The 13,513-nt window shown below is 38.2% G+C and overlaps 1 protein-coding gene across 3 annotated transcripts in view; it reads left to right on the forward strand.

Annotated features, from left to right (window-relative positions):
- Positions 1 to 1,685: 1,685 nt before the first annotated feature.
- Positions 1,686 to 13,513, forward strand: part of LOC122668276 (vacuolar fusion protein MON1 homolog) — a 35,516-nt gene continuing 23,688 nt past the window's right edge. The window contains exons 1-8 of one of the 3 annotated variants that reach the window (XM_043864877.1): positions 1,689 to 2,040; positions 2,293 to 2,547; positions 7,652 to 7,731; positions 7,844 to 7,915; positions 8,015 to 8,054; positions 10,118 to 10,219; positions 10,764 to 10,885; positions 12,961 to 13,093. In XM_043864877.1, the coding sequence (XP_043720812.1) occupies positions 1,753 to 2,040; positions 2,293 to 2,547; positions 7,652 to 7,731; positions 7,844 to 7,915; positions 8,015 to 8,054; positions 10,118 to 10,219; positions 10,764 to 10,885; positions 12,961 to 13,093 (1,092 nt within the window). In that variant the 5' untranslated portion in view covers positions 1,689 to 1,752. Of the gene's footprint in view, positions 2,548 to 7,651; positions 7,732 to 7,843; positions 7,916 to 8,014; positions 8,055 to 10,117; positions 10,220 to 10,763; positions 10,886 to 12,960; positions 13,094 to 13,513 lie in introns of all 3 variants that reach the window. The other 2 variants (XM_043864871.1, XM_043864864.1) reach the window with 2 other exon arrangements.

Here is a 13,513-nt window from a genome sequence, read left to right on the forward strand (position 1 = left end):
AGCCTTTTTCTAGTGCCTTCATTTTGGTACTAGGTTGGCCCTTGGGACGGAGGATTAGTTGCTTTGATACCACTGATACAAACGTAGAAGACTCAACTCTATAAACCAACTTACAAGATGAGGGAACTCAAGACTATATCAATCCACACCAAATCAACCCCCAATATGATAGATATAGGATCATAAAAAATTGTATCAATTTCCTCTTATTTCTTTATTTATATAAAAATTTTAAATACATAGGAACCCAAAGGTCTTATGCTCACATGTCAAGTTTTTATTTTTTTCTTCGATAGAGACATGTCAAGTTTAAGTTCAATTGGAGTTGGGCCTACATGACAAAATAAAGCTTTCCAAAATAGGAAAATCTTGTAAATAAGGTTGGTTAAAAATATGTTATTATTTTACTTTTTTGCCCCTTCAATATAACCCAATTTTTTTTCCAATGAAAGTAAATCCTATCATTTCACGTTTGTACATATTTTCAGGAAAATATGATAAATACTAACACACTTTTTGGAAACAACAAAATAATAAACTACAAACCCTTTTTTATCCCTCTTTTTTTTTTTGAGAGAAAGAAAATTAATCGATCACTGGGCACGACGTGTACTTGCACCAGACACAGCCTAGCGCAAAAAGATCGGCACACCCCTTGGAAAAGAAGAAAAGATTAGGGATGAGCCGGTCTTTTTGCGCTAGACTGTGACAGAGCATAGATACACACAACGCTCAACAACTAGTTAACTTTCCTTTTGTTTTTTTTTTTAACAATTTTTCAAATAACTTTTGAAAATAAGACAAGGAGCAATCAAAAGAATGTTACAATTGTTCTTTTTACTACTTTTGTGATAACAAAAAACAAAAATTTAGGACTATACGAAAATGCTTAAACTACCACAAAGATGCATGACAATAAAATGGGAGGTATATGATTGAATTTGGGCATAGAATTTGGCAAGTGACCAATTCAAAACATTCTCTATATATATCGTATGATTAAAATTGCCACATCATCAATCCACATAGCACAACTACATACATCATTCATAGACAATCTCTAGATGAGACCATCCATAAAACCTTTTTCCCATGCACTTACATTATCCTTCCGAATGCATACACAATTACACATGCAGTTTAGGTCCTTTAGGACTGGGCAGGCTTTAACCCGAAAGCCCAGCCCACAATGACCTCAGGTAGGGATTTCCAGGCACCCTAGCCCAAGCCCGAAAAATTTCAAACAAGTTTCGGGATCGGCTCAATTTATTTGCCCGGGAAAGGCAGTCGCTGCTTCGGCCACCTCGGCATTGCCATTTCTACGTTGGTTGTTTTCAGGAGGTTGCTTGTCCCCAGATTTTACTTCACTGGCACTCAAGAAAATGCCGGATGTGAAATTCAAGTTTTCCCCTGTCCAAATCCCCCCTGAGAAGCTGCTCTGCGACACAGACGATCCGACATTTGCATGAGTTACACCTTGCCTACCGCTACTAGTCAGTTATGATCTACCAGTCAAATCTCTGAACATCGTGACGACTAATAATATCAGCTTCGCTAGTCAAGCTGTGAGAGAGAGAGACGACTGGTAGACGACGTACCACTACCACCTGTCTGCTTGTCTGTACCCCTATCTCTTTCTCTGTCACATATATTTGCTGAACCCTAACCCTGCACTTTTTTGTCTTAAGGGGATCGGACGATGCTGTGAAAAATAATTTGGCTTACGCCTTACCTTAATCGGAATCCGTCACAATGGCGTTCGATTCCGATAATTCTACCTCCTTCGATGATACCACCGAACAAAACCCTAACTTTAACTCTAACACTCTCGAAACAACCGAAGAACGATTGCAGATTCTGACATTGGATGAATCCAACGGCATTGCCGACGTCGAGAAGACGTCTAATCAACAAGGTTTGGGTGCGGCAGAGAATGGATTGGTCGTCCCAGAGCATGATGGAAGACCGGAGCCTCAAATCGACGAACCGCTCGCGAGCGGTTCCCCGATGATTTCGACAGCGTCCGAAACTGGTGAAGAGGTTCGAGAGCTTTCTTCTACTGGCGTTGCGTTCAGAGACAACTCTAAAACTCTCGAAACAACCGAAGAACAACTGCAGATGCTGACATTGGTCGAATTGAACGGCTTTGCCAACGTCGAGGAGACGTCCAATCAACAAGGTTTGGGCGAGGCAGAGAATGGATTGGCGGTCCTCCCAGAGCATGATGGAAGACCGGAACCGCTCGCGAGCAGTGCTCCGATGATTTCAACAGCGTCCAAAACTGGTGAAGAGGTTCGAGAGCTTTCTTCTGCTGGCGTTGCGTTCAGAGACAACTCAGAGCTTGAAGCTGATCAGCCATTGAGCCCTAGTAGCAGCGGATACGCTGGAGAAAGGGGTAGCAGCAGTACTACCAGTGCATCTGGAATCGAGGAGTTTGATGGCGACGAAATCAGTGAAATTGCTGAAGCAGTGGCTCCACAGGATGGTTCTGGTGACGCTTCTGCGGATTCTGTCCCGTGGATTCCTGGAAAACGGCATGTCGATGAGGTGAGTGCTGCGCTCTCTTTTCCCTTAACTATAGAATATGACTTAATATGCACCCAATGCTTTCCAGCTATGGCTTATGGCCGACTTCCCAGTTAGTGTAACAATTCCGTAGGCATGGTAATGGTAATAAATCCAGAGGAACTCCCAGATTGTTGTACAAGGAGGATCCAAAGTTTCTAAAAGGTTTCAGGGGCCGAAAAATCATTAATTACAGCCAAGGATGACTTTTTCCCTTGCTGGTTGTTGTTCACCAATAAGCTGATGGAACATGTTAAATCAAACCCTTTAACCTATCCCATACTAGGTTGGCCCAATCTAGCGCCCATACACGAACTCCATTAGACTCATAACAAACCACCACGCTTTTGTAGCTGTAGTCCTCGACGGCTATCACTCTAGGCAACTCTTACTCTGGTGGTAGGTAGCCCTTTCCAAGGGGCTCCACGTTGCTTTAGGATTTTTTCCTGGCGGTAGGTAGCTCTATCTTGACGGTTTTCACTCTACTCTAGGTAGCTCTCTCCTAGATGGCCCTTTTCGTGACTCGAACCCGTGACGTGGTGCCTGACTCTGATACCATTTGTTATGTGCAAGGAATAACCGAAAGAGAGAGCTTTACGGACGAAGCAAGAGCGTCTGACTTGGGTGAGGAAGCCTACCTCATCTCTAAAAGATAAATTAGGGGATTCAATAGTCTATCTTCTATTCATCATACATAGGCTATTTAAATATTACAATGCCAAGATAACTCCTACTAATTAACAACTTCTAATAACTAAACCCACTTCCCTTAATAGAGTTGTACCTAAACAAATTACTCCCTTATTGCATACAAATAATAACTAATTCATAACCCCTACCACGTTCCTTCAGCCATGGAGATCGTAACATTGCACCCGAAAAAAGTGGGGGTAGCCAATGCAACTGAGTTGCTCTAATGCAAAGTTGACCCGAACCAAGGAAATTAGCGGGGGATCGATTGCAGCCAGGATCAACACGATAAGGAACAAATTAAATAACTAAAACTCTTTTTTTTTTTTTTCTATTGCATATGAATGGAGAACATAAAGGAGAAGAAGATAAAGAAGAGAAAAGGGGGGGGGGGGTAGGGGAATGGCTGTCTCAGTCTGGGTTTCTCACCCACAACTATCCCAGCTGTTGAAACATGGAATTTCTCCCATAACCGATGGCAACAAGGCCTAAGCATTATTTTCTCCAAATCTGATCCTTCCTTACAATAGGGGGCCTATTAATAGCTTAGGCAAGCTTACAAAATAGAAGGTAGGAAAATAGCAACTAATGAAAAATAGAAACTACTAAGGATTTATAGATCCAGCCTTCTAATCAAGCAAGGAAACAAAAATAGAAACTAAAGTATGACAGCATTGAGAGAGAATCTTTCTCCACTTGATGGGCCCACAAAATCTAAAAAAGCATCCTCACACAAGGCAAATATGGGCTGTGACACTGTTCACGTGAATAGTGCCGTGAACAATGTTTTGGTCATTTAACTTCTTCATGCTCCACTCTAGGCTGAGGCTGCCTTAGTTGATGTTCCATCGAACCAACAAAAACTTGCCACATCATCAGACTAGGCTGCATCTCACTGCAGTCGAATCCACAACCTTGCTGGGCTGGTTTTGGGCTTGTTCCTGTAGGTACAAATGGACTTGTGATCTACATCATGCTCCCAACCGAAGCAACAACAATAGTACACCTGAAGCAGACAAAGACGGCGACGAAGAAGCAATGCAAATTAGGCGCTTCAACAAAAAAAGGTGATATCATGCCGTACGATATGAGATCCCGGTGAACCCTTATTTTTCTTAATTTTATTGTCCTTGAGGACAAGGACAATTCCAAGGGGGATGGAATGTTACGATCTACGTGGCTGAAGGAACGTGGTAGAGGTTATGAATTATCTATTATTTGTATGGGATAAGGGAATAGTGGGTTTAGTTAGAACTCTATTTTAGTTATTAGAAGTTGCTAATTAGTAGGAGTTACCTCAGCATTATAATATTTAAATAGCCTACGTATGATGAATAGGAGATAGACCTATTGAATCCCCTAATTATCTCTTAGAGATGAGGTAGGCTTCCTCACCCAAGCCAGACGCCCTTGCTTCGTCCGTAAAGCAATCCCTATTCTCTCTCTCCCTATTATTTCTCTTTCGGTTACCCTTGCACGTAACAGCTTTCCAGTTTAAGAAATTTTTTTTATATGCTTAGGGAGATGATTTTTCCCTTGTGCTTTATATTTTTCTGGTTGTGGAGAGGTATATATGCTATTAGCATTGAAAAATAGTTTATGCGTGAGTTGGTTGGATCACGTAAGAAGTTTGAGAGAACTCTATAGATGGTTTCTATACTTGCATAGTTGGTTCATGCAAAATTTTAGACGTCCATCTTGATTAACCTGGATTATGCATTAGACGTCCATCTTGATTAACCTGGACTATGAATTAGATGTTCATCTTGATTACCCTGGACTATGATGAAAGTAAATTTCTCTCTCTCCTTTGAGGTCCTTTGACAATCTAACTATCAAAAGATGTTGAATTACCTAGACTTGGGAGTCACTTGGAGTTGTATTCTGGTTCCTCCATCTAAGTGTATCAGACGTCATGACGCTTCATTAATGTAGAAAATGAAAAGCCTTGGTGTTGGATTATTTTATGAGCATGTTTTTATCTATCGCACACAAAAAAATATGGGCATATAGTAGTTTCCATGATGTTTATTCTCCCAAGAAGTCCATATTTAATTAAAAGAAGGCATGAATTTGTGGGATGATGTTTTTTTTCCCCCTCCCTTCGGAGCTTTATTACAATGGTTCTATCTATCACTGTTCTGGAGGCTATTTTTGAAGGTTTAAAACTTGACCACTTAATGTGAGTTTGTCCACTTGAAAACTTATTCAGTCATCTTTCTAAGGGGACTAAGATCTTGCAATTCAGAACTATATTCTGACATTCATGATTAATTTATCTATAAGGCCTCAGTTTGTGATGGGGTTTCTATTTTAGGAAGTATAATTTGATTAGGAATTTATTTTAGTATTTTTCCCTTTTAAGTTTGGGAAAATCTTGTTATAGCCAAAATGGGTGGAAAAGAAGTTGGAACCTTACTTTTTTGCCCTTTTTGTATTGCGCACTTTTTTTTCCCCCCTCCAAATGAGGTTAATCCTATCATTTCACATGGACAATGACAGTTTTTGAAAATGACATATAATTATAAGTCACTTTCAAATTATTTTGAAAATCATTTTTTATCCCTGACTTAAATAACTTTTGGGAATAAGACAAGGGGCATAAAACTTCTAACTTCACCACTTTGGTGACAATAAAGTGCACCCTTTAAGTTTCTACTTTTATTGGTTTTGTGTAAAGAGGTCTAACCACTAATGACGGTGCTAAAATTGTAGTTGGGGTCGTAGAGTGGTTTTTCCATGCCTAGAAGTAAGAATTTGACAGAGTCATTCATAGTTGGAGTACGAAATGAAGAGCCAGTATAAACACTCTATTTCTTATTTGTTTGGTTATGGAATAAAGAATCTGTAGTAAGCTATGCATATCCCTCTCTTTGATGGCTTTTATTTCTGGATCCGTGGAGAAGATTAATTGTGGTTTTCGCAGCCAGAAATTGTGTAGTTCTTGTGATATCCCATTTTCGGTCCCAAAACATGTTTCTTAACCTCGATTTTTAGAATTTCATGGGTCTCTGTAATTCACAGGCAGGAGCATCTTTTTACTTTGATATTGTCAATTTACTATATTTAATAGTTTTAACTTTTTAGTTTATTATGAATTTTACTATTATTAGTACTATGCGATTTACTATTTACACTAACTCCAGTTTTATTGTTATTAGAATGAGTTTTTTTTTTTAAAACAATTTTTAGTTTCTTTCTGTATATATAAATTTTTATTATTTTTGGTTCTATTTCTTCAAGTAGGGCTGGGATATCTAATGATAAGTGTTTATAAAGTCTATGTCTGAGAACTTGTTCTTTTAGGGATTTTTTGAGTTTGACTAGAATTTAAAGAAGGCAACCTAGGGCAATAAATAGGCATGTAATTTAGAACTTACAGAAAAAAGAAAAGAAAAAGGGAAACATCATGTTTCTTGAAATTCTATTCACCTTCATGGGATTTTATTTATGGTTGAGTTTTGATTTGAATGGTAGTTGATGGTTAAGCCCGATCACATAAACAACCACTTGTCTATTTCTCTTTCATCTTCAATTTTCTACAATTTTGTTTACAGCATTCCTAGTAGGCTCCTTAACTGCTAGTTTTGTCAATTGACCTGCATCATCATAGCCATTGCCTCCATTTAGACTAAGTCTATTTTGAGGCTTAAAATTTAGGTCAAAAGGAGAACTACATGTTATGCTCAATTTTTAGAGAGTGATGGCTTATTTATTTATATTAATCAATTTTTGCCTCGAAATTTTTGTTACTTATAAGACGATTCAATAAATTTGGATAACCCTTCATAATTCTGTGATTGTGAATGTTGCATTGTGATTATTACTTGATCTACTGTTGAATTATTTTACCAAAAAAAAAAAGATCTACTGTTGAATTATTGTTTGCCCATTCTGCCCTTGGATTAGGATTTATTTGAACGCATCCTACATCACTGGAACAGTTCAAAGTTTGGCTACTTAGCAAACAGCTTTACTAATTGTGCTGTTTTTTTTTTAATGCATATCCTGGTTCATCCATTGATGTGTGCATTTTGACCTTGGACCTCGATGGAATGAATTCTTCTACAAAGCATTTTCATCTCTAATTCGTGCTTACTTTAGCAGTTTGGAGATCCTTACATGGCCCTCCTGTTGATGTCATTTTCCATAACTATTGTTTACCCTAACTTATGGCATGAATGATCATAATTAAGGTGGTGGTGCATTTGACGGCCTATTTTTTATGACAGTAGGGGTTGCTACTTGACTGAGATATCTGTCATTTTGAATTTAGATATTTTTTCAAGGGTTCTGTTCCATTGAAATGCCACTCCTATATTACTGCCATGGCTAATTCAACTCTCCTAAGGTTTGAGCTACCTCATCAATGTTTTCATTTATAAATGAAGTGCAGGATGATGCTTCAATTTCTTGGAGAAAAAGGAAAAAGCATTTTTTTGTTCTAAGTCACTCTGGCAAGCCAATATACTCCAGGTCTGTCTTAGCTGCTGAAAAAGTCTAAACTTTTCAATACCTGTACTGGTGTAAGTCTTTGTGCTTCATTGTCTTTATATTTTAATAAATTTTCTATGAAAAATCACTTTAGGTATGGAGATGAATACAAGCTTGCAGGATTTTCGGCAACCTTGCAAGCTATCATTTCCTTTGTGGAGAATGGGTATGTGTCCATAAGTATAGTTATCTTAGGTATACTCTTCATGTTGACGATACACTTAAAGAGGAAAATTGATTGTTCTCTTTGTTAATTTAATTTTAGGGGAGATCATGTCAAATTTGTAAGGGCAGGGAAACACCAGGTATACTTGTTTATCTTAAATTTAAATGTGCATCTTCATTTGTTCTTCAGATAGCCAGATTTTTTGGTTAGTCTTTTTCATTGGGGGGATGACCTACTTGTTCACTTGGTCTGGGTGGGATAATTTTTGGCTGGACTGGGGAAAACCCCGCAGATTAGTGGTGGAGGGAGATTTTTTAATACTGGGGGCTTGGGCAGAACCAAGGAATGTCTGGAGCCAGCCCATAACACTTGAGGCTTCAAAATATAGACCAGGCCCTGCCCAGATTAGCTTGCTGATACCAGGAGCTGGTGGGACAATTTTTGGGCTAGACTGGTTACAGTCCTGCAGATAAATTATGGAGGGAGGTTTTTCAACAGTGGCTGGTTGGTTGTATAATGATTATAGTGGCCTTGGAGGTTATCTCTACTGATTGGACAAAAGCATGATCAATTGGCTCTATATACATCTTATTCCAGTTGCCTACTCTTTGGCACATGTGACATGACTGAACAAAGCAGGGTGCCATTAGATCTCATCCTTGTAATGAGCCATCTATTTACTTCATCAGTTCTGATGTTACTGTTTGTTCACTACATTCGTGGCTTCTTGATTGGGGCTGGAGATCCGCAGTAAAATTCTTTGGCACTCCCACCTAAAAAAAGGGGAAAAAAAGAAGAAAAGAAAAGAGAATGATTGATGCAACCTGATATAACCTGATAACAGGTTTCAGATGCTAACCACAGGATAGGATCGCAGGAAACAGTTAAGGGACCAAATTTAGGGAAACTTCAGTACTACCAAATCAAGGACTATGATCACTCTATGAACTTCTGCTCGTGTAACCCTCTGAGTTTAAGAAGAATCCAGCAGCTGGATATGGACTTATGGTCCAACAACAGCACTAGATATTGAGATCCTATTTTTTTAGGATTCCTCAGAACTGTTGACCAGTCTCAGATTCTTGTCGTAGGTCAACTTTGAATTGAAGAATAGCCCTTCAAAGTTTGATACTCATCCAATGGTCAGATTTAAAGTTACATAATAATCATTCGGAAAATTCGATTCTTGAAACCAACGGGAATAACTTATTGAAACCAAACCGCTTAGTGAGTCATCCGATAGGCAGTAAAACAGGAGAAAAATCAGGAATGAAAATTGAAACAGGATAGCATATGTTAGGTATGAATATTCAGATCTGGAATTTAAGAACAGATAAGAAATACCCGAAACAAGATGCTGCTGCAAGGATAAAATAAGAAGAAGAATATAGAGAAAAAAAGAAGGAATATGCTATAATAATCATCCAGGAATAAGATGCCTGTGCAAGGAATAAAATAAGAAGAAAAAGAAGGGGAATGACCTACACACGATCCAAGGGACAGCATCACCGCTGATCAAAACAAGTCTGAAGCAATCAGTTAAATACTCAACATGTATGGCTCTCAGCCATTACAATGTCTTAAATAGAAGAGTAAGAACATGATAATAGAAGCTGCCTAGACTTTTCCCTGCATGGACAGGGTTTAAACTAAAAGGAAACTTAAAAGAAATAAAAAAGAGACAAAAGAGATTCCTTGCGTAAGATAAGGAGTGTTTCCTAATCAAGGACTGAAGAGAAGCTCCTAAAATTCTGGGAAATATAACTGGTACACGTGTAATTACTCAACTACTGAACTGGTTCAGTTTTAAGAACGGCAAGCCACAAAGGGCTGTATCTCCTCCTGCCACAAGAACTGCACTTCTTCCCCCTTGCTGAGAACTGCATCAATGATGTTTACTGTTCTTTATCTGAGAGTGTATGTTGCTAATTTTTGCTGTGTTTGCTTTGATGTTCGTGTTTAGAGCTGGGGATCCCCAGCAAAATGCTTATTCTGCTCCCCTCTAAAAAAAAAGAATGATTACTGTTTTTTATCTGGAGTGTATGTTGCTAATTTATGCTGTGTTTTCTTTGATGTGTATTGGAAAAATGCAATGCCTAGCACCTGGAAAGAACGGAAAAAAAACACTATAGGGGAAAATGTGGGGCCCTAGAGTATGGATCATTGTTATTGTTGGTTCACTGGAAATTGCTTTGTGTTCAGGTGGTTTTTCTTGTCAAGGGACCAATTTACTTAGTCTGCATAAGTTGTACTGAAGAACCATATGAAGCATTAAAGGGGCAATTGGATCTTATATATGGTCAGGTAGCATTGCTATCCTCTCAAGATTTCTCAAGTGAATGTTTAACTGGGGATAAATTGCTGAACTGTGTTCTTTTTACTTATAATGTGAATGAAGGGTTCTTATGCGACCATTGTAGGAACCCATTCCTGTAAGCCCACTAAGTTTTTCTCACATGACAAGTGGATGAATGTAAACTCCTTGGATAGGTTACATATCAAATTCGGTGGCCCATCTCAACCAAATGACCAGTTTTCCCCTTTTTTTTGAATGATGCCTATGTTTGAGCAGTCGATCCAAAATCTAACACATGACTGCGGGATGATATGAGAAACATTTGCACTAAAAGTTTGGCCATTTACCAGGCAGCTCTTGTCATCGTCTTCAGTGGGCATGTGGGAAAGAATTCCTACAAATGGGCATATAGGAACCCTGGTCCCTTGTTATATTTTCGGTTAATTTTATCACTGTTTAAGTATGCTATCACATTGCAATAATGTTTTCTTTTCACCGAGTTCGTTTCCCTTTTTCACTCTCTAAACTGGTGTTATGATTGTATGGATGCAGATGATACTTATTTTGACGAAGTCAGTAAACAGATGCTTTGAGAAGAACCCAAAATTCAATATGACACCCTTGCTTGGAGGGACAGAGGCTGTTTTCTCATCACTGATTCATTCCTTCAGCTGGTCATTTCCTCATCTCCTTCCCTGCCTACATTTGAATAGAAATCCGAAAATTAACTTATTCATCTATTTTTTAAGATCTCTTTTACTTTCTGGCATTGTACCTGGTCATGAAAGTAACTGTTTCATTTTTTGGATTATTGAAAGGTTAATTGTTTCTAGTGTCCTGTATTGGTAAAAGTACCATCATCCAAGGTTTAAAGTATCGGTATCGGGTATCGTATCGGTTGGACGATTTTAGATGTATCGCATCATATCGTATCGTATCGTATCGTATCGGAGATACGTATCGATTGGTGCAGAAACGCATGAAAATGATCAAAATACACTTGGAAATATATTTTTGGACACAAAAAACAATATAAACAAGCAATATATGTCATATATCATGCATATACACTAAGAATTGTGAATAATGTATAACCAAACAAGTGCGGCACTTCTAAATTGTTATAAAAGATGAGATTTCTTAAATGCAGAGTCACTTTATTGCCATGAAGAATGTCGGGGTGGATCAAACTCATGTCTGTAAGGGTCTTCAAGAATAAGAACAACTAGGATGATGTTGTGTACTGGCCGAACATAAGCACAATACTGACCCTTAAGGAAGCCATTTTTCGGTTTTGGGTGAAAAATGGTGGATTTGAGTTCATCTTTGCAAATGTATACAAAGCATGCATCTAATAGTTAGTTGAACCTATTCTCCTTGAATCATAACAAAAAAAAAAAAGGAACTACAATGCAAGATTTGAAGCAAAAGATCAAGTTTTTTGAAAAAAAAACTACCTTTTCCCTTTCAAGTGTTGAGTATGTCTTGTATTCCAAGGACTCGAGTGCGATGTGGGCCCGACCCGACCCGACATATTTTGTGGCACGACCCGAAGGGAGAAAAAGTTGAGATTTATTTTGTCCGACCCGACCCGACATATTTTGGGGGTTCTGGTTCGTGTTTGGTGTAAAATATGAAAAAGGCTTGTGTATCGATACGTATCGATATGTATTGACCGATACATATCGGTACGTGATACGTATCAATATTTATTGACCGATACATTTTAAAAACTGATAAAAATTTGAAAACAGTTCGTATCGGTTGTATCGATACGTATCGACCGTATCGTATTGTATCGACATGTATCGATCGATACATATCGATACATTGTTTTTTTTTAAGGAAATAGATACGTATCAGTATGTATCGTATCGTCACCGACCGATACTGAGACGTATCGGCCGATACGGTACGATACACACCGATACTTTATCCCCTGTCATCATCATCAATATTTTTTTTTTGATAAATCATTATAACTATCACTGTCACCATCACCATCATAGTCTTATCAAACAAAGCAGCGTGAATTTATGCTTTGTGGAGTGTGGACATGCTAAATGAGTAATCTAGGATGAGTTTTGAGCTTGTAGATTTAGAATTGGAGTTGTTAGTGGAGACATTTCTCTTATTGACGATAATACAACATAGTTGGGCTCAGCAGCATGAATTGATGCTGCCTGGACCTGCAAAATAGGGAATCTTTGGATGAGCTAGTAAATAGGGGAGACATTTCTTTTCTAGTGGTCCAGCTAGAAGGGGGCAGAGTGGTAACACAGTTTTTATGGTCTTTCTGCTCTGGTACCAATTCTTGCAGGTCTTGCGTACACCATTGCCAACGAAATCTGTCTAGAACCATACATTTTGTTACCCCTCCCCCCCCCCCCCCCCCAAAAAAAAGGATTTTGGAAGATCTTGTTACACTGTTCACATGTTCTTAGTTTGATTTCTTTCATGCTGAAGTTTATTCCTAGGTTAAAAAGGTCAATTTGTTATGCTAGTCTAGTTTGTTCAATTCATTAATTTTTGTTGTAAATGATATTGGGTCTTCCATCATAGAAAGTGTACTAATGACTTGGTTTGACAAAGTCACTCCAGTATGTGAATTGTCTGTGAATTGAAAATCAGCTATTGATTTGTAGCTCATAGGTCGGTGTGGGAATACAGAAACTGTGATTTATTAAATCCATATTTCAGGTGACTCTAAAAATGTATTGTGTACTTAATTTCCTCTATTTGATTTTAGGAACCCTGCTACTTTTCTTCATGCTTATACTTGCCTCCCTCTTGCATACCCAACAAGGCAAGCGGCTGGTGCTATACTGCAAGATGTTGCTGAATCTGGGGTCCTTTTTGCAATATTGATGTGTAAGCACAAGGTTTGTCTTTATACTTCAATGCTGGAGACAATCATTTGAAACCCATAAGAGATGGCATTTCATGGTTTACCCTGTCTTGGGAATTCAAAATCCGGAGTCAAACTATGTTGGACTCTACAGTTTGTCAGTTTGAAGCTAGAGATTTGACCATTACAGTAGCACATGCTTTTGTCTGATTCAATTATAATAGTATTTTCATAAATTTGAAGCTAGAGTTCTACCATACATACAGTTAGAATATCCATTTTGCATCATGCAGCTTAAAATTATAGATGTTGCTGAAATAGATTCAATTTCTTATTATTTTTTCGTAGAACAAAAATTTCGATTGGCATATTGTCATGAATGCTGTACAAAGAATAGTGAGGTACATATGGGCATTGAAGATATGCATCATACACTAAAACTTGCCCTCTAAAA

Source organism: Telopea speciosissima, chromosome 1, assembly GCF_018873765.1.
Source record: "Telopea speciosissima isolate NSW1024214 ecotype Mountain lineage chromosome 1, Tspe_v1, whole genome shotgun sequence".
In the NCBI taxonomy this organism is placed as follows: domain Eukaryota; kingdom Viridiplantae; phylum Streptophyta; class Magnoliopsida; order Proteales; family Proteaceae; genus Telopea; species Telopea speciosissima.